The sequence below is a fragment of the Lagenorhynchus albirostris genome, chromosome 5 (assembly GCF_949774975.1).
Source record: "Lagenorhynchus albirostris chromosome 5, mLagAlb1.1, whole genome shotgun sequence".
Taxonomy (NCBI): Eukaryota; Metazoa; Chordata; class Mammalia; order Artiodactyla; family Delphinidae; genus Lagenorhynchus; species Lagenorhynchus albirostris.
In genome coordinates this window covers 98071577-98099245 of record NC_083099.1, presented here as the reverse complement: position 1 = coordinate 98099245, position 27669 = coordinate 98071577, and the positions used below count along the sequence as shown (strand labels likewise).

The window sequence follows — 27669 nt, the reverse complement described above, 5'->3', positions numbered from 1 at the left end:
GACTCTGGCTCAAGCTCAACAAGTTAAAGGAAAAAGAAAGAAAGCCACCACAGCATGAGAATTCATTCAAGCTGTAGCTAAACTTAGCCCTTTGGGGGCTGACCCTCCCCCAAGTAAGAGAGAATTCTGCCTTCCAACTGAAACATCGGCTCATCCTGCCTGATGACCTTCAAACTGTGACATCGGCTCTTCCTGGTTCTATGGCAGCTTTTGGCCTTCAAACTCAAACTGGAGGAACATCAGCTCTGCAGATTTTGGACTTGCCAGCCTCCTCCGTAATCACGTGAGCCAATTCTTTATGATAGATCTATATATACATTTAGATCTATTGGTTCTGTTTCTCCGGAAAACCCTAATATACTCCTGTGAAGCACCTTTTAGTTTGGGATTTTGGTTAGGTTGGTTTTGTTGTTTTATAAAAAGCCTAAGAAATACTGTTCTTGATTTGTTACTGTAATGACCCTTCTGGTAGGTGTTACATATGTACTATAATCACACCCAAAGTTGGAACAAGTACCTAGATTGCAAACATACCCAATATTTTGTAGGCCAACTCTGCACACATAATCTAATCTCACAGGCTGTTACTGCCTTTTAAACTCAAGTTCTTGACCATGCTTATTTAATAAAACAAATAGTAGATATGAACTCCGAGTGTTCACTGCCGTCTTCTCACACAGATCTGTCTGATACCAACAGCCATACTCGTCACCACCTCCAAGCCAGATTCAAATGGCTTGCTGAAAAGTCCCCAAGGGTGTTCTGCTTTTTTTCCAGTTTTGCAAGGGAAAGCTTTGACTCTGAATTGGAAACCTCCCAGTGTAAGTAATTGCATTTGTTTTGTATTCTTTTAAACTAGGTAGATTTGCCAAAGTCATTGTCTTCTTTAATACAAAAATAGTCCAACATATGGCTTCTCTGCCGAATGTTAATAGAAAAAAGAAAATTAGAAACTCACATGCTACCTAATTTTTTTTAAATCCTAATTCTACATCTTAAATGCATCTTGAAGAGGAAGTAATTATTAATAGCGTAATGAAAATGATGTTAGTGGATTTCTAATAAGTGAAAAAAAAAAACCCAATAATACCATATTGGAATATTGAACATTTAAGTGATTATCTATTTTGCTCTTCCTTTCTCTTGCATCATTTGGGCTACTTCAAAGCGCGTGCTTGAGGAAAGGTTAGGAGGAGATGTTTTTCATCCACGCTTTCTGCCAGAGCCTTTCTTATGGATGAAAAAATTGGAAACTACTGAGATTAGTCATCTGTGTTCTGCAATCCCTGTTTGCTTCTCCCTTCCTCATTATCACAAAGAGCAAAGTTAGCTGTAATCTGAGAGCATTTTCCCAACTTAGTTTATATTCACGTTAAAGGACAGCCACGTTTGGGGAAAGCTGACAGCACTCACTTCTATTATTTGTATTAATCTTGAAGGATTTGGGCAAGTTCTTAAGGATAAATCCATTTTCACCCTTTCAGGAAGGGTTGCCCTGAATTAGCCACCACGTCCCAGAAATAGCCCGTTGTAACTGCTTCCCAATGTTGCCAGATGTTGGTTTATACAGACCTGCTGGAGACTCTTCCTCCTAGGCATGGCAATTAGCACAACAAGTTTTTTGAGCCTACGTAAAACATACCCAACAATGGCTGATTGAAGGGAGCTGTGGACATCGGGTCTGGTTAAGAAATAATTCCAGAAAGCAGAAAGACTTTGCGAGTGCAAAGGAAGATCCACGTAATTCTCAATATTACCATTATGTGGTATTACTCTGAGCAGTAATGTTATAAATGTCTCAAAAGTATATCTGGGTCACCCGCAGAACCACAATGAAGAGGAAATCCCAGGACTGCCAGTCCAGATTGCCAGACAACAGTGCCGTGAAGCAGCAGCAGTTGCCCGCCTACCGGCTACAGCTCTCAGCCAACAAAATCCTCTCCGGCTTTTTTGCCACAGGCGTGTTCTGCCTTGGAGTGGGCGTCATCCTTCTGTTGTCTGCAAAGACCATTAAGGAAGTAGAGGTGTGTCCCATCTCACTTTTTGGATGCAATTTCTAAGAATTTTCAGCTTTCGGACTATAAAGAGTGGTCAGTTTGAGAACCCAGCCCCCCAACAGGGAAGCAGATGAGACTGGAGCATCCCTTTTTCAGCTGGCAGGTGCAGATGGTGGAAGAACCTCTATGTGGTGGCTTTGTTCATCCCTTCTCCCTCTTGAGGACAATTACTCTCACACTGGTCAGTTCAGCCACCTTTGTTTACAGGGGCCTGGCAAAGTCAGGAGCTTTTTATGCTGGCAGAGTACCGAGCAAGTGACTGGTAGAGGCGGGAGGAGAGGCAAGACCAAATGACTGCCAGGGACCTGTGAATCATATCATTAAAAAGAGCGAAGAGCCAAAGATATAGGTCTTAATTTTGCCCCACTTTCAAGCATTGTGTCTTTCCCTTTGCAAATAAATTCCGTCTGAGATCATCGCTTTAATCCAGGAAAGGCAAGAACACAAATCTTTCTGGCCTCTGAAGGATACTTAGCAAAATAAACCAAGTTCTACTCAGAGTGAGAAAAGTGGAAGTTGAGCAGTGAACCCCTCAGTTACAAGCCTTTTGCCGATTTGACAACAAGCTGTTGGAGGATGAGAAGCCCAGTAGCTGGTCTGGGGAGGGGGAGCTCAGATCTGGTCTGAGGCCATGCCCGCATTTGGTCTAATAAATTAAGTACATGTTTCATGCAAATCAGCTCAGCAGGTTATGCGACATCCCAGACCGTATGACCTCCACTCTGAAGGCAGCCATGGAAAGCTCATGTATTCCCTCTCCCCGCATAGGCGAGTGGCAAAATTACCATGAAGGCCAAGTCTGTCAACCCTGATTTAACGTTCATGAGTGTCTGAAGGTGCTCAGAGTCCTTCTGGGTGTGTAGATGAGTAAGGTTTGTAAGAGTTGAACTCCATCCTCAACGACCTAACGATAGAGTAAGTAAGGTAGTGTGTGCTAAGAACAGAGAGCTCAGCCACGGCTGGCTTGTTTGCCATATCCACAACCCCTTCCTTGCACGTCGCCAGTGCATAATAGGCACACACTTACTCAAAGAATGGATTATGGCAAATAGCGAGGACTTCAAAGAAGAAAATTGCTTTTTTGGTCCCACTCCTCCTACCAACACACACTGCTCTCTTGCCTTTCCACTGAAATTTTCTGTACCCTACCCCCCAGCTCCTGGCAGGTGCCCCTAAGTCCTCTTGAGTCCTCCAGGGTGGTAATGTAAACCACCAGGCCCCACCAAGTGAAAAAGGCAAAAATGGCAGGAGGGAAGTAAACTTGCCTTGTTGAAGGCGATAGCAAAGTAATTGGCTTACAAGGTTGATATTCATTTCCATAAAGTTCATCCTGTTTACTGTTCTATTTTCTCCTTCACCAGCCCCTTTCTTTCTGGTTCTTCTCCTCCCCTTCCCATGTCCTTCCAGCTTCCTCCCTTCTGGGCACCCATCCCCACCCTCTTTGAAGTGCAGCCTCCATTAAGAGACAGCAATTGCTGAATGATGTCACCTTAGCGATGTGAGGAGAACCTCACTCCATGGTTGGCCAAGGCCACTCTGCAAACAGCTTCCAACAGAATGATTTTATCATGATGTTAAGGGGATTTTCCAATTGACTTTTCTTTTAAGCCACTTCAGAGAGGACCGTTTCTAACACTTTGCTTTTATACAGGAAAATCAGAAACCACCCATAGAGACCAATCCTCTTTTGCAATGGAAGTGTTTTGTTGTAATGGGTGGTAAGGTGAATGTACTTAGATGCTTATATTTACTTAAATCATTCTTTAAGTCAATAGCACACTGAACTGTGACTGAGGAAACGGCTGCTAGTTCAGCCAGTCTCTGATCCTGAGTATCAGGATGTATCAGGATGTATAAGATGTATCCCAGGCCAGTGTGGTCGACACACACCTAGTAGAAGAGCTCGGAGCTGGCTTTCCTCTTCTCACTTAGCCCTGGGGCACACCGAGAATGTGCCCTTTTTGCAGTTTACTTTAAGCAAGAATGATAATTCCTGCCTTTCCAAAATTCTGTGAGGACCAGACTATGATCTTTGCTGTCATTTTAGAGCTATAGGTTTGAGCAGCAAAAGTAGACAGTAGATCAAAGGCATGTTTCCCTCATAAAATGTTTAGAGCTAGAAAGCACCTTGGATATCATCTACTCAAAAATTACTTGATCATGAAAGACTTTTTTTTCTAATTCGGCATTGATAGAACTCTCTCAAGAATCCATGGATTAGTGTGTATACTACTAAAATGACCTCACAAATCAATTAATTGCTAGCCAGAATGATGCTGATGAACAAAATGGGCCCTGGAACTCAGGATCAGAGACTGGCTGAACGAGCAGCCGTTTCCTCAGTCACAGTTCAGTGTGCTATTGGTAGGTCTTAATTAGGTACAGCCCTGTTCTTCAATGCTTTTAAAAAATTAGAATGCAGTGTCACTAACAGAAAAGGCATAGTATTTTTTAAAAAAAACTGTTCAAGTCTTGCTGCATACTTAAAGAATGATTTAAGTAAATATAAGCATCTAAGTACAATTAAGTAGCCTTTTGGCTAATCTTTAATTTAGTATCCACACTTTACCTCTTTGACTTCCAAACACCCAGTGGCTTTGCAAGCATTGAAAATTCCTTCTTTCTTTCTTGTTGCTCTTCTCTCCCAAAGAATCTAAAATCCCATTGGCAATTTACTGAAGAGAAAGCCAGTCCCTTGCTTCCCTGTTCCTTTCCCATTCCCGGACTTTTCTAATGACTCCTCAACACAGTGAGGAAAAAGCAGCAGCGACCAGCAGGACCTCACAACCACAGCTGGGAGCCTGAGATGAGTGTTTCCTGGAGCGGAAGGGAAATGCACAGCCTCGTGGCCTCTCTCTGAGCCCCCCTTCCCCACTCTCCTTCCAGCTCCGTCTTCACATAACTGAGTCCTTTAGCCAGAGCTCACAGGATTTGCCCATTCGGGACCCACTACCCTTTTTTAAAGAGTCCACTTATACCATTTTGCACAGAACTTAACTTTAAAAAACAATATAACAACATTTTAAAAACAATTGCTTCACATACATCGATAACTCTACATTTTGGAAACATTTTTTTTTCTATGTTTGGTCATTTTTAAAAACTTCCTCTAGATACCATGTAGAATAATTCACTAGTATAAATATTTTCCATACAATAAAATGGAAAAACAGTGAAGTGACTTTCCCATAACGCTGATTAGACTCAGGCTGCAGGCCCAGTTCTCATGAGTCACTGACTAATATTTTCCTAGTGGTAACTTTTTATGATGGAGGCATAAGGCTTCATCACAGCAGGTTACATAAATATGTAGTAGAAACCCTGAACTCCAAGTAAGTGGCAAAATGCAGCTGGGTCCCAAAATGAAAGGCTGTAAGGAGACCCACTCGTCCCACACATCCGCAGAGCTGACCTTGGTTCATGTCCCAGATAGCACGCCCTTGACCTAGAAAGCTTGGAGACTTTGATGGACTCAGGACTTTAATTTTAAGATATGTACTCACATCACTTTTTAATTAATAATTATTATTTTCCCTGCCTGACAGATTAATTACACAGAAAAATGCGCAAATTGTGCAAAACTGCGGGAAAATGCTGCTAATTTTGACAAAGAATGCAACTGCTCTATTCCCTTTGTCCTTCCAGAGACAATGAAGGTAAGTGAGATTCAAGAGCCTTCAATTGGCTATACGCTGCTCTCCTCCTATTTAACATGTGGCAGTAAATTCATGATCTCCACCAAATGCTTTCCAAAACTGAAAATACAAGAAATAACGCAGGGTGGGAATGGGGGGCGGGGATCTTATAAAGTATTGAGTTCATGTTCGACTCTCTGCCCCCACCCCCTTTTTTTTCTTTGGAATTTCATTCTTCTCCTTATGTCTAAATTTCCGGATTCTTTACCCACCCAGCTTTGTAACAATTCTTAACATCAATCAAACAGGTTCTATGCCAAATGTCAACACAGGAGGGGACCATAGAAATTACTGAATCTAACCACTCATTTTACAGTGAGATTAATGGGTTGAGAGGTTAAGTGACTTGGCCAAGGTCACACAGTGAGTTAGTGTCAAAGGTCACATACCTGGGACACTCCTTGTGTCCTCCCCTCCTAGTCATTCTACACATGCAGTTGCCTAATCCCTAAGGCGACTCGGCCTGGCTGTCAGGCACTGTGAGAAATGCCAAAGAAATATTAAGAGACATCCCTGCTTTGGGGCTGATTAAAGTCTCGTGTTAGTCCAGGTCCTCTGAGAAGCAGATGCCAAGACAGGATTAGACATGCCAGAGATTTACTGGGGGAACTGCCTGCGAGGGAAAATATGGAGGAAGCTGGAGGAGGCTGGGAGAGCTGTCAGACCACAGCACAGCTCTGACCCCTGGGAAGGAGAGGGAAGCAGAGTAGGAAGGAAGGAGGGACAGAGGGAGAGGAGGGTAGAGAGATGGGGAGGAGGGAAGAAAGGTCTTAGACTGCAGAGTATTCTTAAGAAAGTTTCAGCAACCTCAACAGAGAGTCCTTACCTCAGTATCCCTGTTGCTCAGCCATTGTCTGGGAGCAGCAATGGGAAGCACGGCCTTGGTGCAAACATAGGATGACCTCAGAGCACAGCAGCCGCGTCCACCCCTCGATTACGCTCCCTGCAGTAGGAGATCAAGAGGCACCTTTTCAGGGCCACCACAGTCTTACTAGGTAGCAAAGACTTGATCAAATGAAAATGTATTTCGAGACTTCCCTGGTGGCGCAGTGGTTAAGAATCCGCCTGCCAATGCAGGGGACACAGGTTCAATCCCTGGTCGGGGAAGATCCCACATGCCACGGGGCAACTAAGCCCATGCGCCACAACTACTGAGCCTGTGCTGTACAGCCCGCGAGCCACAACTACTGAAGCCCTTGAGCCTAGATCCCTGCTCCACAGCAAGAGAAGCCACCGCAATGAACACCCACACACCGCAATGAAGAGTAGCCCCCGCTCGCCACAACTAGAGAAAGCCCACGCAAGCAACAAAGTCACAATGCAGCCAAATAAATAAATAAATTTATAAAAAAAGAAAATGTATTTCCTGAAACTTTTCAAAGGTCCTGTCCTGTCCTCTGGACTCCGCACCTCTCCCACAGCACCTCCTCCCTAACCTGATCCGTCTCCCCTCCTTCCCCTGCATAGATGACTCTGCGTGTGATGTTTCACGTGCAGGCAGGCCTTCTCTTGAGCTTGTCACTGAACATCCCATCCTCAAGGCCTTGCTTCCTCCCCATACCAGACTCATCGTCATCTCCTGAAAAACCCTCCTTACTTCCGTTTCTGGGAAAGATCCCATCACCGAGACTCAAAATTTTCCTCCTTGACTTTACCCTGCCCACTCCTTTCTCATCCAGACCTCTGATGTATGATTACTGTTCTGCAATCCCTGTCTCTCCCAACCACTTTCTCACTCCATTTTCTTGGCATCACCCCAGTTCAGTCCCTCCTGATCTAGCATCACAGCAACCTTAACTGCACATCTAGTCTTTGGCCTCTCCTACTTTTAGCCAATTGTTATTTGCCAAATCAGTAGACCACACCCTGTCCCCCAAAATGTGCCCTCTTTCAGATTACTTTTCAACACCTGAGGCCCAGCCACCTTTTCATCTTTATCTTTGCAGGAGACCTTGTACTCCTGCCAAACTGCCCAACTTGCTTTTCCATGATGCAACTCTTTATGTTCCTGCTGTTCTTTTGCCTAGAAAGTCTCCCCTCTCACTCCCACCTGTAAGATCTCACTTGTTTTAAGCCACTAATATCCAAACACTTCCTTGAGCCTCCTTTTCGCTCATGTCTCCAGCAAGAATTTGCCCACATTTGTATCCTGAGAGCGCTGTTTCAACTCTTCTTATGGACTTACAATCGCCCATATAATATCCTGTAGACTCATTTCCTCTATTCACAGGAAGCTCCCTGAGGAAAGGGACCATGCTTTACATGCCACACCACACAACTACACGTCCAGACGTATCTGCACTACATATTCAACCTTTCCACCTGTTACCACAGGTGAACCACCCATGCTCTCATCTGAAGGCTCACCTTTCCACTTGTGTGATAGATGCTAGCCTTTCTTGCCTTTATAAGGGCTTAACTCAGCAGTTGTCATCCCTCTGTATCATCAGATTTTCTCTCTACTGGATCATTCCCATCAGCACACAAACATATTATTTGACCTATCTTTTAAAAAACAAAAACAAAGCACTCTTCTGTTCTCCCAAATTTCCCTGCCCGCTATCTGCCTATTTCTTTCCTCGCATTAGCAGGGAAACTCCTCAGAGGAGTCATCTCTCTTGGGTATTGCCAATTCCTCTCTTCTCATTCTCAAAGACCCACCCATGGCCCTAACACTCAGTGAAATTGCAAGGTTACCAATGACTTCCTTGTGGATAAATCCAGTGCTCCGTCCTCAGTGCCTTTTCACACACTGGACACAGGCAGTCACTCCCTCCTCCTTGACATGCTTTCTTCTCTTGGCTTCCAGGAGACCTTACTCTCTTGGTTTTCCTCCTTGCCCTCTGGCTGCCCTTCTTTTTTTTTTTTTAATTAATTAATTTATTTTTGGCTGCGTTGGGTCTTCGTTGCTGCTCACGGGCTTTCTTTAGCTGTGGTGAGTGGGGGCTTCTCGTTGCAGAGCATGGGCTCTAGGCGTGCGGGCTTCAGTAGTTGTGGCATGTGGGCTCAGTAGTTGTGGCTCATGGGCTCTAGAGCACAGGCTCAGTAGTTGTGGAGCATGGGCTTAGTTGCTCCGTGGCATGTGGGATCTTCCCGGACCAGGGCTCAAACCCATGTGCCCTGCACTGGCAGGCAAATTCTTAAGCACTGCGCCACTTGGGAAGTCCCCTGTGGAGCACAGGCTCCGGACGCGCAGGCTCAGCGGCCATGGTTCACAGGCCCAGCTGCTCCGCGGCATGTGGGATCTTCCCAGACCGGGGCAAGAACCCGCATCCCCCACATCTGCAGGCAGACTCCCAACCACTGCGCCACCAGGGAAGCCCTTTCCAAACTCTTTATGTGGAGATCTGCAGGGCTTTAGTCACGGCCTTCAGTCTTCATCTCCACTCCATATGCACTCACCTCCTTGGAAACATCATCTACCTCCTAGGTTTAAATGCTATCGAATACCAATTCTCTGTTTTCTATCTCAGCTTAATGTTTCTAAAACCGAACTAATATCCACTTCTTCCCCTTACTTACTCTACGCCCATCCCCAGAAAAACCCTATTCCACCCACAGACGATCTCAGTTGAAAAGAACTCTGTCCTTCTGGTGCTCAGGCTAAAAGCCCAGGGGTCATTCTTGACTCCTTTCGTTCTTTCACACCTTGCATGCAATCCATCCTATTGGTTCTACATTCAAAATATATCCAGAGTCTGCTCACCTCTGCCCACCTCTGCTGCTACTACCCAGCTCCATGCCACCCTCACCCCTCACCTGGATTTCTACAGTAGCCTCCTATCAGGTCTCCCTGTTGTATCCATGTCTCAATAGAGCAGCCAGAGTGAACGTTTTAAAGTATAAGTCATATCATGTTATTCCTTTGTTCAAAAATCCCTGCAATGGCTTCTCTTTCTACTCAGTGAAAAAGCCTAAGTCCTTACAAGGCCTATGTGATCTGGATTCTTACTTCCTCCTAACTTCCTCTCTCCGTTCTCTTCCCCACCCCCTCTCTGACCACACCGGCCCCCTCGTTCCTCAGACAAGTCAGGCATTCGCTTCTTCTCTGTACCTGACATCCACTCGGCTAACTCCCCTGCTGCCTTCAGGTCCGGTTTGGCTCAGCCATCACCTACTCAGGCCTACACTAGCCATCCTATTTCATACTTCATCCTGTCTGCTCACCTCACACCTGCACTCCTGATTCTTATTACCTTACTGTAATTTCCATTTTTTCCATAGTACTTATCACCTTCCAACTTACTATATAAATTAACAGTTTTTATATGTATTGTTTATTGTCTGTCTCTCACTATTGTATCCCAAGCACCTATAACTATGCCTGACACCCTGTAGTTGCCCAATTAATGTTTATTGAATGAACATAAGAATCTTTGCTTCCTTCACAGGGGCATAGCACAGTATATTTTACGTGGTAGATGCTTAGACAATGTTTGCCGAAATTTTAAATGAATGGAAAAAAAGATAAAGTGATAAATTATATCTCTTTATGCTCTAGGAAGCTTTAGTTTTATGTGTCCCTTTCCTATTTCCCCCTTGATCCCAGATGAAAGCATGTTGGCATCAGTAATATTCTGAATACATCTGTATCTCTAATCATTTTTGTAAGTCTGATGTAAATTATGAGAAAATTACTGAGTAGTACTTGAGTTGTAAGTGATATCTATATAAAGTCCCATGAGGGAAGTTTTATATCTGTGCTCTTTTGTTAAAGGTCAAAATTCTAGTTCTCTACAATTGTGTACTTTCTTGCCTTCCTCAACTCACCATGCTGCCCCCCGAAAGTAAAAGTTAGTGTTGCTTTTTCTTTTTTCTTTAAACATTAGATATTTATTTTCTTACAATTCTAGAAATCAGAAGTCTGAAATCAAGGTGTCAGCAGGATTGGTTCCTTCTTGGGAGGCACAGGGTGCTTAAAATTTTGAAGAAAAAAAAATCCAAAAGATAAAACCTTAAAGGGCTTCAAGTTCCCATCTGTCTGTGTCCTTTGAAATCCTAAAGGCAAATAAGTGTTACCAGCTGCTAACCATTCCTTTGAGGCAAAGGCTTTCTCATAAAAATCTAACCAAACTACTCAGGGCAAGCACAGAGCCTTCTGCCCACAAGTTCACACACATTACACACGCTAGATGACAGACCCACACAAGGCTCTCTGCCTTAAACTAGGAATCCTGCACCAAGTACCACGGAAGAAAAGAAACACTATAAAGTGCATTGTGCCTCTAGGACTAATCAAAAGATGATGATCTTGGAGGCTTGTAAAATCTTGGACAAAGAATTATTGAAAACAGTTTATTAAAACACTTCTGTCCCCAGCACGTGAGTGTTCTCTATTTATTTTGTCATGTCTATATGAGTATATACCTTTGGGTAAGTAGAATGCTCTTTTTAGCTTCCAAGAAAATGTATGGTAAGTTCCATTCCATGGATTTCATATTTTCTGTAGTTATGGATCATCAGTAGAGGTTCCCTCCTTTGGTGAGGAAATATAATCTGTCATTCCTGCTATGCCTGGCTTGTTCACCTTCACATCCGTGCTCTCTGTTTACGATGTTGCAGCCCGCCTCTTAGGGCCCAGCTTCTCCCTTTCTCAGTGTTCCAGAGGCTTTTCTTTTACCAGGGACTAAGCTCTTCAGCCTTTGTTGTTTTCTGTAACTGGTCACACTTACCATGACCTTTATTTTCAGCCTAACCTGGGTACCAGCTCCCATCTTCCATACTCATCCTCTTAAAGGTCCTTAGGGCGAGGCCAAATTTGCATAGCATAAAAGAATCAGTTGACTCAGGGAACTGTAAAGTAATACTTTTGTATTTCTAGCACTGAACATAGCACCTGACATATGGGAGGCACTTAATAAAATTTAGGCCTTCATATTTTTAGATGCATACCTTCATTATTTTGGAGGTAGGTAGAATATTAATTATAAATAGCTACCTTGGACATTTACATTTGCATCATATGTGCTGTTAGTAAAATCTGTATCAAGCCCACTTGGAGAAGTTCTAGGGGGCTTCCCTGGTGGCACAGTGGTTAAGAATCCGCCTGCCAATGCAGGGGACACGGGTTTGAGCCATGGTCTGGGAAGATCCCACAAGCCACGGAGCAACTAAGCCCATGTGCCACAACTACTGAGCCTGTTCTCTAGAGCCCGTGAACCACAACTACTGAGCCCACATGCCACAACTACTGAAGCCCACACTCCTAGAGCCCGTGCTCCACAACAAGAGAAGCCACCGCAATGAGAAGGCTGCGCACCACAACGAAGAGTAGCCCCCGCTCGCCGCAACTAGAGAAAAGCCCTCACGCAATAATGAAGACCCAATGCAGACAAAAATAAATAAATACAAATTAAAAAAAAACAAAAGGAGAAGTTCTAGGGCCTTGGTATTTCACCATGAATGTAGAAGCACAATGGTAGCCTGTGATTGGGCAGCTTCATTCGGCAAAATCCATGAAAACGCCCATCTCTCATGGCCACAAGGCTACTTATTGCTAAGGTGAAAACCACCTTTCTTCTAGATCAGTGAACTATTCCATCTTTTTGTCCATAACAAATGGTTCACCATTTCTTAACCAAGTATAATATGCCACAGTACTGTGCTAGATCCTTGTGATAAAAAGACAACACCGGAGCTGGACACCAAGGAGCTGGGCTTGTGTCTTTCACATGGGCAATTGTGAACATGCGCCTAAACATGCTCAGTGGCTCCAATTTTAAATTGTGTTTCATGGATTTGCTTTGAGACCATGTGAATTTGATGCTTACCACAACCCCTAGGCAAAGGATCTTTCCTAGTATTGCTGGGAAATATTTGTGCAATCAAATTTTATATATTGAGAATACAAAGGCTAGTTATAAAATTTTTTCAAGGCAGGAATGTGGTAGCCCTTACAAAGACATTAAAAATAAGTTGTGTAGTCATTTTAATAATTTTGTATAGACCAGGATTTTCCAATACTGATTTTTAAAAATAATTTCTTGGGTTTCTATCTGATGTAAAGAAACTTTCAGTTCACATCAATATTTTTTGGTACTACTTCTTATATTTTAAAACTCCTCTCCAAAAAAAAAAAAACCTCCTCTCCGTGTTTATTAATATTTCAGTTTATTTTTCTCTTTTATTACATCTTGCTGTTCTCCTCTACAGGGTAATGTTTATATGTACTACAAATTGTATGGCTTCTATCAGAACCTCTATCGATATATTCTATCCAGAAGTAATAGCCAACTGGTGGGTACAGATGTAAAGGTAAGGCTTTATTTAACTTGGTATAATACTCTTTTTTTTTTTTTAAGCCAGATGGATCTTTCAGTCTAAAAGACAGTATGGAAAATAAACTCAAAAGCTAAGTTTTTACAAGACAGAAATGCTCATTTCATTCTTGCATGAACTGAAGGGGCTGAGTATTCAGGATAACTGCTGCTTTCCCTCTTCAGAGCAGGAATGTGAATCTTGTCCAATTAGATGTTTAGCCTTTCATGCACCAACCATTTTTTTATTTGACAGCATTTTATATTAAAACCAGATACATATTGGACTGCCCAGGTCTTGGTAATAATGAATGTGTCAGAAGGGCAAATCTTCAAGTACCTTTCAACCACAATTCAGGATTTATGTTTCTCTTAATAAAGTTGATGGCATACTGGAGCTTCTTCAAACAGTAGAGTTTTTTGCTTCTTTGAATGACTGACACATCGATTAGATTTCAATATTATTTTCTCATACTTAATTTCTGTAGTTATCTTTAAAGTTGCCTATTTTAGTTGATGGATGTACCAACCATTTTGACAGTAACCTTGAGGGATTGGTTTCAGCCTCGCTCACTCTATATCCACCATTGTCCTTTGTATAACTGGGGGCTTCAGTCAGCCTAGTTTAAGGAAACTGGGCTCTACTTGATTGAATAAAAGCCTTTGGTTTAATGAATATTCTTTCAGACCTAAGATTACAAAATTTAACTCTTGGTAAATGATATTCAGCATGCTGGCAAGAAAAGATAGAAGGAAACCTTTTCTATACTGGCATTATATAAAAGGGATAACCAAATGGTTTTTAGCAGCCACTCTTTTTAAAATGTATTCTTGTAGTTAGGTGGGTGGATTTCCCTGTGATAAGTCATCCAACTGTAGAATCACAATTTATATACTTTTTAGAATATAAGTTACACTCCAATAAGAAAAAGCTTTTAAAAATATATTCCATTGTGGGCTTAGTGTGGTATTTAGCACAGCAAGCAAAGTAAAATTTCTTCCTGCAGACATATTTGGTATGCTATGTACTGTTAATGAGGAAAGAAACTACACACATGTGCACGTACACACATACATATCTCCAAAACACAAAAATTGTCTAGTCTAGGTCAGCCAGCCGCCTGGGAACAGCAGGTAGCAGCCCATAATCTCGATCTGTGCCAGTGGAGCAGCATGGGTTGATTTACACTGCCAGTATTTTCACTTCCAGCATTTTAAGAGATTTTACCAAAAACACTTCTTCCTGTATCATTTCTCATCCAGGATGTTAGAAACTGTGCTCCATTCAAAACCTCCCACAATGGGATCCCCATCGCTCCTTGTGGTGCTATTGCCAACAGCATGTTCAATGGTAGGTGTCTTTTCCTATCTCCATCATCTTCCGTTTCATGAGTGTGTAACAATCTAAATATCCAGAAGATTACTCCTGTAGCTGAGTGGCAGTTTATTTTTTTTTAACATCTTTATTGGAGTATAATTGCTTTATAGTGTTGTGTTAGTTTCTCCTGTAAAACAAAGTGAATCAGCTATATGCATACATATGTCCCCATATCCCCTCTGTCTTGCATCTCCCTCCCACCCTCCCTATCCCACCCCTCTACATGGTCGCAAAGCACGAGCTGAACTCCCTGCAACAGGCAGCTGCTTCCCATTAGCTATCTATTTTACATTTGGTAGTATATATATGTCAATGCTACTCTCTCACTTCGTCCCAGCTTACCCTTCCCCCTCCCCATATCCTCAAGTCCATTATCTATGTCTGTGTCTTTATTCCTGTCCTGCCCCTAGGGTCATCAGAGCCTTTTTTTTTTTTTTAGATTCCATATATATGTGTTAGCATATGGATTTGTTTTTCTCTTTCTGACTTACTTCACTCTGTATGACAGACTCTAGGTCCAACTCACTACAGATAACTCAATTTCGTTTCTATTTATGGCTGAGTAATATTACATTGTATATATGTGCCACATCTTCTTTATCCATTCATCTGTTCATGGACACTTAGGTTGCTTCCATGTCCTGGCCATTGTAAATAGTGCTGCAGTGAACATTGTGGTATGTGACTCTTTTTGAATTATGGGTTTCTCAGGGTATATGCCCAGTAGTGGGATTGCTGGGTCACATGGTACTTCTATTTTTAGTTTTTTAAGGAGTCTCCATACTGTTCTCCATAGTGGCTGTACTGATTTACATTCCCACCAACAGTGCAAGAGGGTCCCTTTTCTCCACACCCTCTCCAGCATTTATTGTTTGTAGATTTTTTGATGATGGCCATTCTGACCGGTGTGAGGTGTTACCTCATTGTAGTTTTGATTTGCATTTCTCTAATGATTAGTGATATTGAGCATCCTTTCATGTGTTTGTTGGCAATCTGTATATCTTCTATGGAGAAATGTCTGTTTAGGTCTTCTGCCCATTTTTGGATTGGGTTGTTTGCTTTTTTTGATATTAAGCTACATGAGCTGCTTATATATTTTGGAGATTAATCCTTTGTCAGTTGCTTCGTTTGCAAATACTTTCTCCCATTCTGAGGGTTGTCTTTTCATCTTATTTATGGTTTCCTTTGCTGTTCAAAAGCTTTTAAGTTTCATAGTTTGCATTTGTTTTTATTTCCATTTCTCTAGGAGGTGGGTCAAAAAGGATCTTGCTGTGATTTATGTCATAGAGTCTTCTGCCTATATTTTCCTCTAAGAGTTTTATAGTGCTTGTCCTTACATTTAGGTCTCTAATCCATTTTGAGTTTATTTTTGTGTATGGTGTTACGGAGTGTTCTAATTTCATTCTTTTACATGTAGCTGTCCAGTTTACCCAGCACCACTTATTGAAGAGACTGTCTTTTCTCCATTGTATATTCTTGCCTCCTTTGTCAAAGATAAGGTGACCATATGTGCGTGGGTTTATCTCTGGGCTTTCTATCCTGTGCCATTGATCTATATTTCTGTTTTTGTGCCAGCACCATACTGTCTTGATTACTATAGCTTTGTAGTATAGCCTGAAGTCTGAGAGCCTGATTCCTCCAGATCCATTTTTCTTTCTCAAAATTGCTTTGGCTATTTGGGGTCTTTTATGTTTCCATACAAATTTTGAATTTTTTTTTCTAATTCTGTGGAAAATGCCATTGGTAGTTTGATAGGGATTGCATTGAATCTGTAGATTGCTTTGGATAGTATAGTCATTTTCACACTGTTGATTCTTCCAATCCAAGAACATGGTGTATCTCTCCATCTATTTATGTCATCTTTAATTTCTTTCATCAGTGTCTTAGAGTTTTCTGCATACAGGTCTTTTGTCTCCATAGGTAGGTTTATTCCTAGGTATTTTATTTGTTTTGTTGCAATGGTAAATGGGAGTGTTTCCTTAATTTCCCTTACAGATTTTTCATCCTTAGTGTATAGGAATGCAAGAGATTTCTGTGCATTAATTTTGTATCCTGCTACTCTACCAGATTCATTGATTAGCTCTAGTAGTTTTCTGGTAGCTTCTTTAGGATTCTCTATGTATAGTATCATGTCACCTGCAAACAGTGACAGTTTTACTTCTTCTTTTCCGATTTGGATTTCTTTTATTTATTTTTCTTCTCTGATTGCTGTGGCTAAAACTTCCAAAACTATGGTTGAATAATAGTGGTGAGAGTGGGCAACCTTGTCTTGTTCCTGATCTTAGTGGAAATGGTTTCAGTTTTTCACCACTGAGAACGACGTTGGCTGTGGGTTTGTCATATATGGCCTTTATTATGTTGAGGTAGGTTCCCTCTATGCCCACTTTCTGGAGAGTTTTTATCATAAATTGGTGTTGAATTTTCTCAAAAGCGTTTTCTGCATCTATTGAGATGATCATAAGGTTTTCCTTCTTCAATTTGTTAATATGGTGTATCACATTGATTGATTTGCGTATATTGAAGAATCCTTGCATTCCTGGGATAAACCCCACTTGATCATGGTGTATGATCCTTTTGATGTGCTGTTGGATTCTGTTTGCTAGTATTTTGCTGAGGATTTTTGCATCTATGTTCATCAGAGATATTGACCTGTAGTTTTCTTTTTTGTGACATCTTTGTCTGGTTTTGGTATCAGGGTGATGGTGGCCACATAGAATGAGTTTAGGTGTGTTCCTCCCTCTGCTGTATTTTGGAAGAGTTTGAGAAGGATAGGTGTTAGCGCTTCTCTAAATGTTTGATAGAATTTGCCTGTGCAGCCATCTGGTCCTGGGCTTTGGTTTGTTGGAAGATTTTTAATCACAGTTTCAATTTCAGTGCTTGTGATTGGTCTGTTTATATTTTCTATTTCTTCCTGGCTCAGTCTAAGAAGGTTGTGCTTTTCAAAGAATGTGTCCATTTCTTCCAGGTTATCCATTTTAATTGGCATATAGTTGCTTGTAGTAATGTCTCATGATCCTTTGTATTTCTGCAGTGTCACTTGTTACTTCCCCTTTTTCATTTCTACTTCTGTTGATTTGAGTCTTCTCCCTTTTTTGCTTGATGAGTCTGGCTAATGAGTCTCCCTAGGCGGGAGGGGGGGTGACGTTCAAGTGTAGGGCGGGGCCTCTGCTTAGGACCTGCGGGAAAGGGTAGCTGCAGCACTTGAAAAGGAGGGCCTCTGGAGTGTGGCGTTCCGGAGTTTGGAGGTAGGGCCCTGGGTGGGGGTGTAGAGGCGAGGCTTTGGCTCTGCGCTGCAGGAGGGAGGCTCTGAGGGCAGAGGATTAGGCCCAGGAGCCCAATAGGCTCCCAGGTGCCTAAGTGGACAGGGAATGCGCTGGCCGCATTCGCTTCCGTTCCTTCACGCTCCTCCCCCACCGTCTCCCCCAGGGTCTCCCGCATCGCTGCTGGACCCCTAATCGTGGGTGGGTCCCACTGGGTGTAGGATGAATGGCAGTTTTTAAAATACTGTTTGTATACATTATCCACTGATTTATCATATTTCATTTGCAAATAAGTTCTCCCTTACCAGAGATTTGAAGTAGTTAGGAAACATGAGTCAAATGGAGTCTAATAGTATTTTTCAATAATTGGGGCCTTAGCAAGAAAAAGAATAGTCTTCTGATTCCAGCATCTATGCCATGTAGGCGTGTGGAGAGTCTTCAAACCCTGCTTTTTAAGCTGTGTCTGGTTGTGCACTTCCAAGTGTGGCAAAAAATGCTTACTTGAATCTAACACAGTTTTTAATTTCCCTACAGACACCATTATTCTTTCTTACAACCTTAATTCATCTATCCATATCAAAGTACCAATGATAAGGAGTGGAATTACATGGTGGACAGACAAGTATGTCAAGTTTCAGAATCCAAGTTTCCAAAATCTTTCTAGTGCATTTGCAGGTAAGATCCATACATTAGCTCAATATTCTCCTCTCTTTATAGAAACTTTGGTTTTGATGTGTGGGGGCATGTTTATGATTCCGCCTTGTTTACTTCTTTGCTGACTAGCTTTTGGTTATAATATTTCCTACCTGTGGGCACCTCCATCACATATCTTTCAGAAACATGAAATGATTGGTACCCCAGTTCCTTCTAGTTTACCATTAGGAAAAGGCAATGTTTTAAGAAACTTGTTCCTTCATCTATAATTATGTGATCATTAATTTACTGTTCAAACTAGTGCACTTTTGAGAGTGAAAGCGGTCCCTAGAATAACTAAAGTTATATATTAATTGGAAAGTTTTATTTATTGATCAGTAAATTGACATTACCATATTGATGGGCATATAAAAGAATTCTATTACAAACTATTTTAAAAATGCAATTATTTCAAAAATTAAAATAATATATCTGTGTACATTAAACCAACTTAAAAAAATACTTTAAATATTATCTAAATGCTAAAAGATAACATAAACAGAATAATTATTCTGGATACAGAGTCACACACTTTCATCAGTTTCGGTCTTCATTTCATGCGCCTGTATTTTTCTAATGAAAAATTTGGGTTTTTGTATTTTTTAAAATATTTTTAATTTTTTCACAAAATTGTCTGCACTCTTTTTTTGAAGTGCATTTTGTGGTTAATCAGTTTCAGATTGTTGCACCTTTAATTGATTCTTCTCTTTTGAACATAACTTCTTTTTAACTGAGAAAATATCTAGGACTTCCCTGGTGGTGCAGTGGTTAAGAATCCACCTGCCAGTGCAAGGGACACAGGTTCTATCCCTGGTCCAGGAGGATCCGACGTGCCGTGGAGCAGCTAGGTCTGTGCGCCACAATTACTGAGCCTGCACTCTAGAACCCGCGAGCCACAACTACTGAGCCCATGTGCTGCAACTGCTGAGGCCCACACGCCTGGAGCCCAAATATTTTTATAGGCAAGGTCTTTTTTTGACTTCACAATTTTTCTATCTATGATTTTTTTGAATGTTTTACTAAATTTAGATGCTATGAAATCTTAGATTTCCTGGATATCATTTAATTCTCATCAAGAAGAAAATTTTATCCAATTAAAATAGGAGCTCCATCAAAATAATTTTCACATAAATTGAGATATTTCAAAGCACAATTATAGAATTTAAAAATTAAATCTTGTACACATTTTGGACTCTCATTATATAATATGTTCAATTGTTCCCTTGCTTTTATAGGGGTAAATTTCAATATCTTCTTGTTTGCAAACTTGATTTTCAATAATTACAATTAACTATATCCTCAAAAACTAAGGTTTGTGGCATTCCATGTGTAGAATACTTTGTCTAAAACTTTACAACTATTTTGAATAAAATTCCACAAAAACTTAGAGGGCTTATTTACCAAGAAAAAGTTCAGGATCATTGCAGGACATATCATTTGGTATAGAAAACAGTTTTTTGAAGGCTCAAACATTTCTAAAATTTTGGTTGATGATTTGTAGCAAAGACAGACCACATGTACTCTCGTGCTAAAGCATTTCTTTAACATCTTTGTCATTGTAAAAATGTTGCAGTTCATTTCCTCTGTGAATATATGAAAATATTTAAATTTGCACAACTACAGCTCTGTTTTTGATTAACAAAATGTTGTAGCTTGTTTGGATACAGTTGTTAATTATATATGTTTCACAACCAATTTTAAGCCCATTTCTCCATAAATTTCTCAATTTACTAAGAAAATATCTTTACTCTGATGTTGTGCTCCACCAAATTTGCATTTATGTTATCACTATAAAACCAAAATATTTACACTTGATTGTTGAATTTTTTAACTGAATTTATAGTAATATTTATAATGTATCTTCCAATACTGAATATTGAAAAGCTTTGCCTTGATTCCATGAAGAATCAAATAAAAAAAAATCAAACCAATGTATTCAGATGGATGAATACATCTGAAGACATTGATTTAAAACTGCTTTCATTTAACTGTTTACGAGGTTCTTTTTGTGCTCATAGAGCCAAAACATTAAAGTTTTCCTTTGATTATAAAAAAAAATTAGTAAAAAAGTGAAACTAAAAGGAAACTTATTTGATCTAAATGAAAAGTCATGCTCACATAATGGTATACAAGTGGACTTTCTGTAGCTCCTTGAGGCAAAGCACTGTCTTTGAATACACTCTTTTTTTTCCCACATCTTTATTGGAGTGTAATTGCTTTTAGAAATAAGTGCAAACTTTTGAAGTAGACTCTGATGTTCTTCAGCAATTTATGTCTTTTGATTTTTCCCATGGTCATTGACATCATGATGGTTCCCGTGGTGGGGGGTATATGTCAACCAACATTGCAAGTATCACATTCATCAACTTTCTTTAAAAAACTGTGCTTAATTTTTCATTAAACATGTATGTTCCTTGTTTTAGCTCTTCACAGCCAAAAGGATTTACTAGCAAATAAAAAACTGATACCAAACAATAAGGTAGTTATATTTTTACACCATATAATAAATAACACTGTTGCAAGAGAGTTCAAACTACTCTCAGCAAGACTGCTCAGCATCTATTTTTCACACTACATCTTGTGCCTATAACATAATCTGTAATATCCCACATTTCCCACCAGTCCCGCTGACTTGCAGCCTGGCAGCTCCACATGTCTCACAGACCAAAACATAGGCTATGGCCTAACCGGCTGTACTGCCAAACTGTGGCAGGGGTCACAGGGATATGTTATGTTTTGCTATGAAGGGCCACTGGTTATCTTTCATTAATTAAAGTAAGCACTCTGTTCACTGTACGTGGGTATCTCACTAATAGCTAAGACCATGGCTGAAAGGATGAAATTATATGTACATTATTTGCTTGGGATAAGTGCTAAATCAGATGAGATAATGGACAACAGACTGTCTTAGGCAAACTGGCATGTCTGGTCACTGTATCTGTAATTAAATTCCCAGTTTTTGAAAGGAACTTGGCAATGTGCTATTGTTTTGTCTTACCATAACCACAAGCATATAACACAAAGCATCCTTGGCTTTCTCTTATCTCCTACTCCTACTCTTTCTTACTTCTATTGTAAGAGTTACCATGTTTTATTATAATTATCTATTTGAATACTTGTCATCCCCACTTTATGTGAACACCTTGAGGAAAGGAATTAGATCTCATGCTATATCCCTGGTGCTTGATATAAGTGAGCAATCAAGAAATACTTATTGTTAAGTGAATGGATGAATACCAAGGACCCAGCTGAACTTGGAAAATGAGAGAAGTTGATGCTTCTTACACCATGCTTCTCATACTCTCTGGAGACATGGGATGGGGTAGGATTAGGGATTGATACGGAAAGGCATGCTTGAACCTGCATTTTTCACTCCCTGGGTGACTTGGCTATCACTGGCCTATAGGACACATTGACTTGAGCATGAGCTCTGGCTGAAGTAGAGAGAGGGTGAGGTCCCCATGCAGGTACCAAAGGCAATTTTGATTTCGATCAATATTCTTCTAGCAATAGCAATCGAATTCTTGGGAAGGGCCAACGTCGCCACAGTTTTTGGAGAGAAAGTTTCTCCAGCAAAGGATTATTTCCAGAGGAAGCATAAGTATACCAACATACTTCAGATTAATCCAGCCAAATTTAGCACATGCTTTTATAAGCACTACAGCCCATGCTTAGAAAATAAGACTGGGTTTCTTTTAGGAGAACATAGTCAGTTGTCAGAGGTGAGAAAGAATGGTTTCCTACAAATAGTAGAACCAGTTTTATGCAAGTAAAAAGTTCACTGGACAACTTCCTCTTGTTGATTATTTTAAAATTCAAAATGCTGTTTATTATCAACTTCTGTCAACTTTCATTGGAATCGCTCATCCCTTTATCAAGCATTGATTGAACACCTACCATGTGCCAGGCACTGGACTAAATGCCAGTGAAAAAACGATGAGGAAGACACTGAACTTAAGAGTCTGCTGTTGAATGGGAGAGACAGTCATGCCCAGGGCGGTAAAGTGGGAAGTATGAGGATGAGAGTAAACTCAACAGACTTCACCCGGTGCTCCCAGCATTCCTACAGCACAGCACCCAGACCTACCAGGCTTCCAGGTTTGCAACACCTCTGTTCTCCACCTTCTCCCTTCTACAAGTTCTTCTTCCTTGCTTCCAACTTCGAGCTCTTAGGTACAGGTCTGCAGGGAGTATCCATGCAACACGATCTTCATGCACTTCCATAATCATTTCCTTAGAATATAGTCCTAGAAGGAGAATTTCTGGGCCAAAATGGATGCAAAATATATTCAATCTTCTTTTAAAAATATTTATTTATTTATTTATTTTGGCTGCACCAGATCTTAGTTGTGGCACGCAGGATCTTCGTTGTGCCATGCGGGCTCTTCATTGCAGCATGCGGGACTCCTTAGTTGCGGCATGTGAACTCTTAGTTGTGACGTGCATGAGGGATCTAGTTCCCTGACCAGGGATCGCACCCGGGCCCCCTGCATTGGCAGCGTGGAGTCTTACCCACTGGACCACCAGGGAAGTCCTCAATCTTTTGCTGCATGTTCCTAGATTGCCAAAAATGTGGTTAATCCACACATCTATCTGCTCTGTACAAGAGTTCCCATTTCCACTGCCTCATCAATGGTTGTCATTCTTTTTTTCTTTAAATATAAACCTATTTTTAGGTGAAATGGTATCTTGTTTTAATTTGCTTTCTTTACCTTACTAATGATGTTAAAGAAAATAAACATTCCCCATGATGCTATCACCGAATACCACCACTATTATAATTTTGCTGTACCTATTTTTTCAATGCTTTATTATACATTTTATATATTTGAATACATAATATACATATGATATGCTGCTTTTTTTTTTTTTTTTTTGCGGTACGCGGGCCTCTCACTGCTGCGGCCTCTCCCGCTGCGGAGCACAGGCTCCGGACGCGCAGGCTCAGCGGCCATGGCTCACGGGCCCAGCCACTCCGCGGCATGCGGGATCCTCCCGGACCGGGGCACGAACCCGTGTCCCCTGCATCTGCAGGCGGACCCTCAACCACTGCGCCACCAGGGAAGCCCGATATTCTGCTTTTTTTAACCCTATGACAGTATCATCAGCATTTCCCCCCACATTTCCTTAGAGTCCTTACAACCATTATTTTTTTTTAAATTAATTATTTATTTATTTTTGGCTGTTTGAGTCTTCGTTGCTGCGCGTGGGCTTTCTCTAGCTGTGGTGAGCAGGGTCTACTCTTCATTGTGGAGCACGGGCTCTAGGCGCGCGGGCTTCAGTAGTGCGGCACGCAGGCTCAGCAGTTGTGGCTCGCGGCTCTAGAGCGCAGGCTCAGTAGTTGTGGCACACAGGCTTAGTTGCTCCATGGCATGTGGGATCTTCCCAGACCGGGGCTTGAACCCGTGTTCCCTGAATTGGCAGGCAGATTCTTAACCACTGCGCCACCAGGGTAGCCCATAACCATTATTTTTAATGGTTGTGTACTCAGGTAGCTTACACACACATACTTTTTTTAAAAATTTTGTAATTTTGATTCCTCTTTCCTCAAGAATACGGAAGTTGTTTCATTCTCTACATTTTAAGGAAAACTAAAGGTGGTAGATGATTTTACTAACCACATCCATTGTTAACTTTCCACAGGAACCACAAAACCTCCGAACTGGCCTAAGCCTGCCTATGAACTAGATGAAGAGGATCCAGGAAACAATGGCTTCATCAATGACGACTTCATTGTGTGGATGAGGACAGCCGCATTTCCCACTTTCAAAAAACTGTACCGCCGACTCCATCGAGTAGAGCATTTTACTGAAGGCTTGCCTGCTGGTAGTTATAGTTTCAACATAACCTACAGTATCCTTTTATTCCAGTTTTCTTTCTGGGGATGAAGGACAATCAGTGTCCATCTGGATACTAGTTGTTGAACTATTTCATTCTATACCTTTCTATTCACCAATTGAATCTGTATATATGTAAAAGAAATACATATTTATCTTATAGGCAGTACTGTCACTCCATCACCATATAGTTTGTCTCCACTTTATATATAATTAAATATGTGTTGTTGTTGTTTTTAAAGGAACAACAGTCAATAGCAGTATCAGGTAAGTAGGTATGGATAAGGAGGGAAGGGCTATTTCTGTCCCTGAAGAAAGATTAAATAACACTGGGCCTAGAGATCTAAAACAATGAGGAGAAGCCTGCCGTATAGGATGGGATGACATGGAGGACCCTGGAAATAGAGAGAGGTTTACTAAGAAGTAAATTTGAAATATGGACTAAAAATAATGAAAACTGAGAGAGATTGTAGAACCTTTTATTTTAGGCAAAAGTAGCATAGACCAAGGGAGCCCTGGAATCAAGGGCAGGTTACGTTCATCCAACCCACATGAGCCATGCTACAAGCTCTGCAGTGAGGATGCTGTGTTCTTTCTCTATTAGGTACGAAGCCAGCTAGCAGGAGCCAGTGCTTTGGTTATGGACATACGGTCCACATTAGGAGACATACTTTAATATGAGATTCTGAAATGTTTTCACTTAATTTAAAAATACAAATGTAACTCTTGACTTAAGAACAAAAAGGACTTAACTTCAAAATGACACCAAACACTATCTTTTAAAAATTATATATTTAAACACAATTTATACTAACTCTGGTCTTCAGACTTAGTTTTGAAGTCCCTTTCTGATTCTCCCTGAGGCAGAATTCTCTCAGAGGCAGGTCTTTCCAGGACTTGTACACAGCTTTGAGACGTCAGCCTGATTAGGCATCAGCAACCCCGTAGCATCTCAGGGCTACCGGCTAGGAGTTTTTCACGGGGCCCCCCAGCCGGCTAGAGGATCTGTACACCAAACTGTCTACCTCTTTTGTTTCTTTACCTCTCAGGGAGCTTGACTGAGAGATTCTTGGGTCAGTGAATAACAACGTGTGTTTCAGTTCAACGCTCCATCTTTTCTTCTTTTCTGTCCTAGAGCAAAACGTAAATGTCTCCACTCTGACAGGGGAGTGGGGACGTTCCTTGGGCAGAGATACCCCCACTGATGTGACACCATCTCTACCTCTCAACTTATTGCCTCCTTTTGTTTACTGACCAGGAATATGGTTTGCCTTCAGCCATTCCTTTAGCATGGTCCCTAATTCTAGTCTATGAAAAGGAAAACCAGAAATTGCTCTGTCTTGTACAGCATTGTATGTACAGATCAGAGAGTAAGCAATAGAATATTACCTTCTGAATAGGATTTCAGCAACCCCTCTCTCTCCCTCCTAGAAAATTTGAGATTGAAAATTGCTTGGCAATAGTCTGTCAAGTTGGACCTTCTGTTCCCATCAACTTTTTCTGTGATTGCCCTTACGAGTAAAGCAGTTATGGTAGCAATCAAGACACAGGAAAAAAGCCCATCGTGTACTGCTGCCCTCATAATGCATTTCAGTGAGTTTAGGGTTGAGGAGAAGACAGAGTCCATGCTCCGAACAAAGGAGACACTATCTCTCTCCTTGAAACATGCCTTCCTTGGGCATCTTCGTTCACAGTCGTATTTTAATGCTGATAACTCTCAAATCTAAATCTTTAGCAAAAAACCTCAGTCCAGAGCTTGAGTCCTATGCTTGCACCACCTGTGTTGAACCCTTCCGTCCAGCCTCACTGCCTGGCTAATATGCAAGGAGAACTAAGCCTGAGCTGCAGAAAATGCTACCACTTCTAAGGGAGAAAAGACCCACTGTGTGAGGAAAAGACCCTCTTAATGGAACAGTCAGGCAGCCGAGTTGAGATGGCGCCCAAGGACCTGGTGACAGTGAGGAATTTTGATGGGAAAGAAAGAGAACTAGCTTTCCTAACAAGTTTGTGCCTTTAAATAGTATGTTGCCAAGTGACTTGAGGCCTTTTAAGAGCTTTGCTGGGAAATGCTGTTGCTATGAGAAGCCTTTATTTGTTTATTAGTTTGGTTTACAAAAGGCACCAGATGTCTAAAAACCTCAGGCCACATGCATGATCAAAATGACATCATTCAAATGCTAACGATAGCAGAGCCAGTTTAAACACTTTCTCCCCAGCAGTGAGGGATGCTGGCCTTTTCAAATCTCAAATGAATGCACCACCTTTAGTTTTCCCACCAAAAACGTTTTGCCATCTATCTCACTACTTTTTTTGCTCTTCACTCCTCTTGAAGAATTTTCCAAGAGGTAGGAATTCATACCTTAGCCTATGAAGGACTTTAGCCTACCCTGGGTATTCTGATGCTTAAACGCAAATTTAGGTTTGCTGCAAAACCTATCTGTAGTCTTTTCATTTCCTTGGGTTTAGAAATTAACTATATTTGTTCACTAGTGAGTTGTCTATAAGTCATTCAGATCTATCTGTGTCAGAATTTCTTTCATAGATTACAACTATTTAGAGGGAAGACTTGTTTTTACTTAATTTCATTCCAACAAAATACAACATACTGCTTGGTAAAGATTAGACTATATGAAATTGAATAGTCAACCATTTTTTACCAACAAAACCAGCAGTATTATATGGTTCAGGACTTCCCTGGCAGTCCAGTGGTTAGGCCTCTGTGCTTTCACCGCACGTTCGATCCCTGGTCAGAGAACTAAGATCCCATGTGATAAAAAGCACAGCCAAAAAAAAGAAAAAGAAAAAAAATATATATATATATATATATACATATATGTGTGTGTGTGTGTGTGTGTGTGTGTATATATATGTGCGTGTGTGTATATATATGTGTGTTTGTGTATATATGTGTGTGTGTGTATATATGTGTGTGTGTGTGTATATATATGTGTGTGTGTGTGTGTGTGTGTGTATATATATATAGTTCAACCTAATGTATTTAGGATATGTAGTGGTAGAGCTGAGAAGTGCTGAGACAGATCCTTAACAGGTTTTCTTTTCTTAGACTTTCCTGTAAACAGGTTCCAAGGAGAAAAAGCAGTTGTTCTTTCCACCCTGACATGGAGTGGAGGCAGTAGCCTTTTCTTAGGTCTCGCCTACATGGTGACAGGAGCTGTGACCTGGTTAGCCTTCTTTTCCATGTTGGCAGTTCATTTGAGGCTGAGAGAAAGGAAAATGTTCTTCCTCCAGCAGTAAAGTCAGACTTTAAAAAGAAGAGCAGAAAACACAGAAATGGACGGTGAAGTAATGGAGCCAAAGATCTCAAAATGACTGGGATGTTTCATCAAGCGGAACTGGACTGACTGACCAAGTTCAATCCCAGATAGATAAATAATGAGAGCTTCAGAGTGAAGAAAAAGAAAAAGAAGAAAAAGAGGAGGAGAAGGCATAATTAGGTATAGTAAAATGTCCTTGGAATGGGGAAGATAAATCA

At 41.0% G+C, this 27669-nt stretch overlaps 1 protein-coding gene across 1 annotated transcript; it reads left to right on the top strand.

The window, feature by feature from the left end:
- Positions 1 to 694: 694 nt before the first annotated feature.
- Positions 695 to 27669, top strand: LOC132520636 (cell cycle control protein 50C-like). The gene is made up of 8 exons (XM_060149375.1): positions 695 to 821; positions 1826 to 2024; positions 5603 to 5713; positions 12905 to 13006; positions 14272 to 14359; positions 18181 to 18321; positions 23983 to 24192; positions 27241 to 27669. The coding sequence occupies exons 2-8, from the start codon at positions 1833 to 1835 to the stop codon at positions 27429 to 27431; spliced, it is 1035 nt and encodes a 344-aa protein (XP_060005358.1). The 5' UTR covers positions 695 to 821; positions 1826 to 1832; the 3' UTR covers positions 27432 to 27669.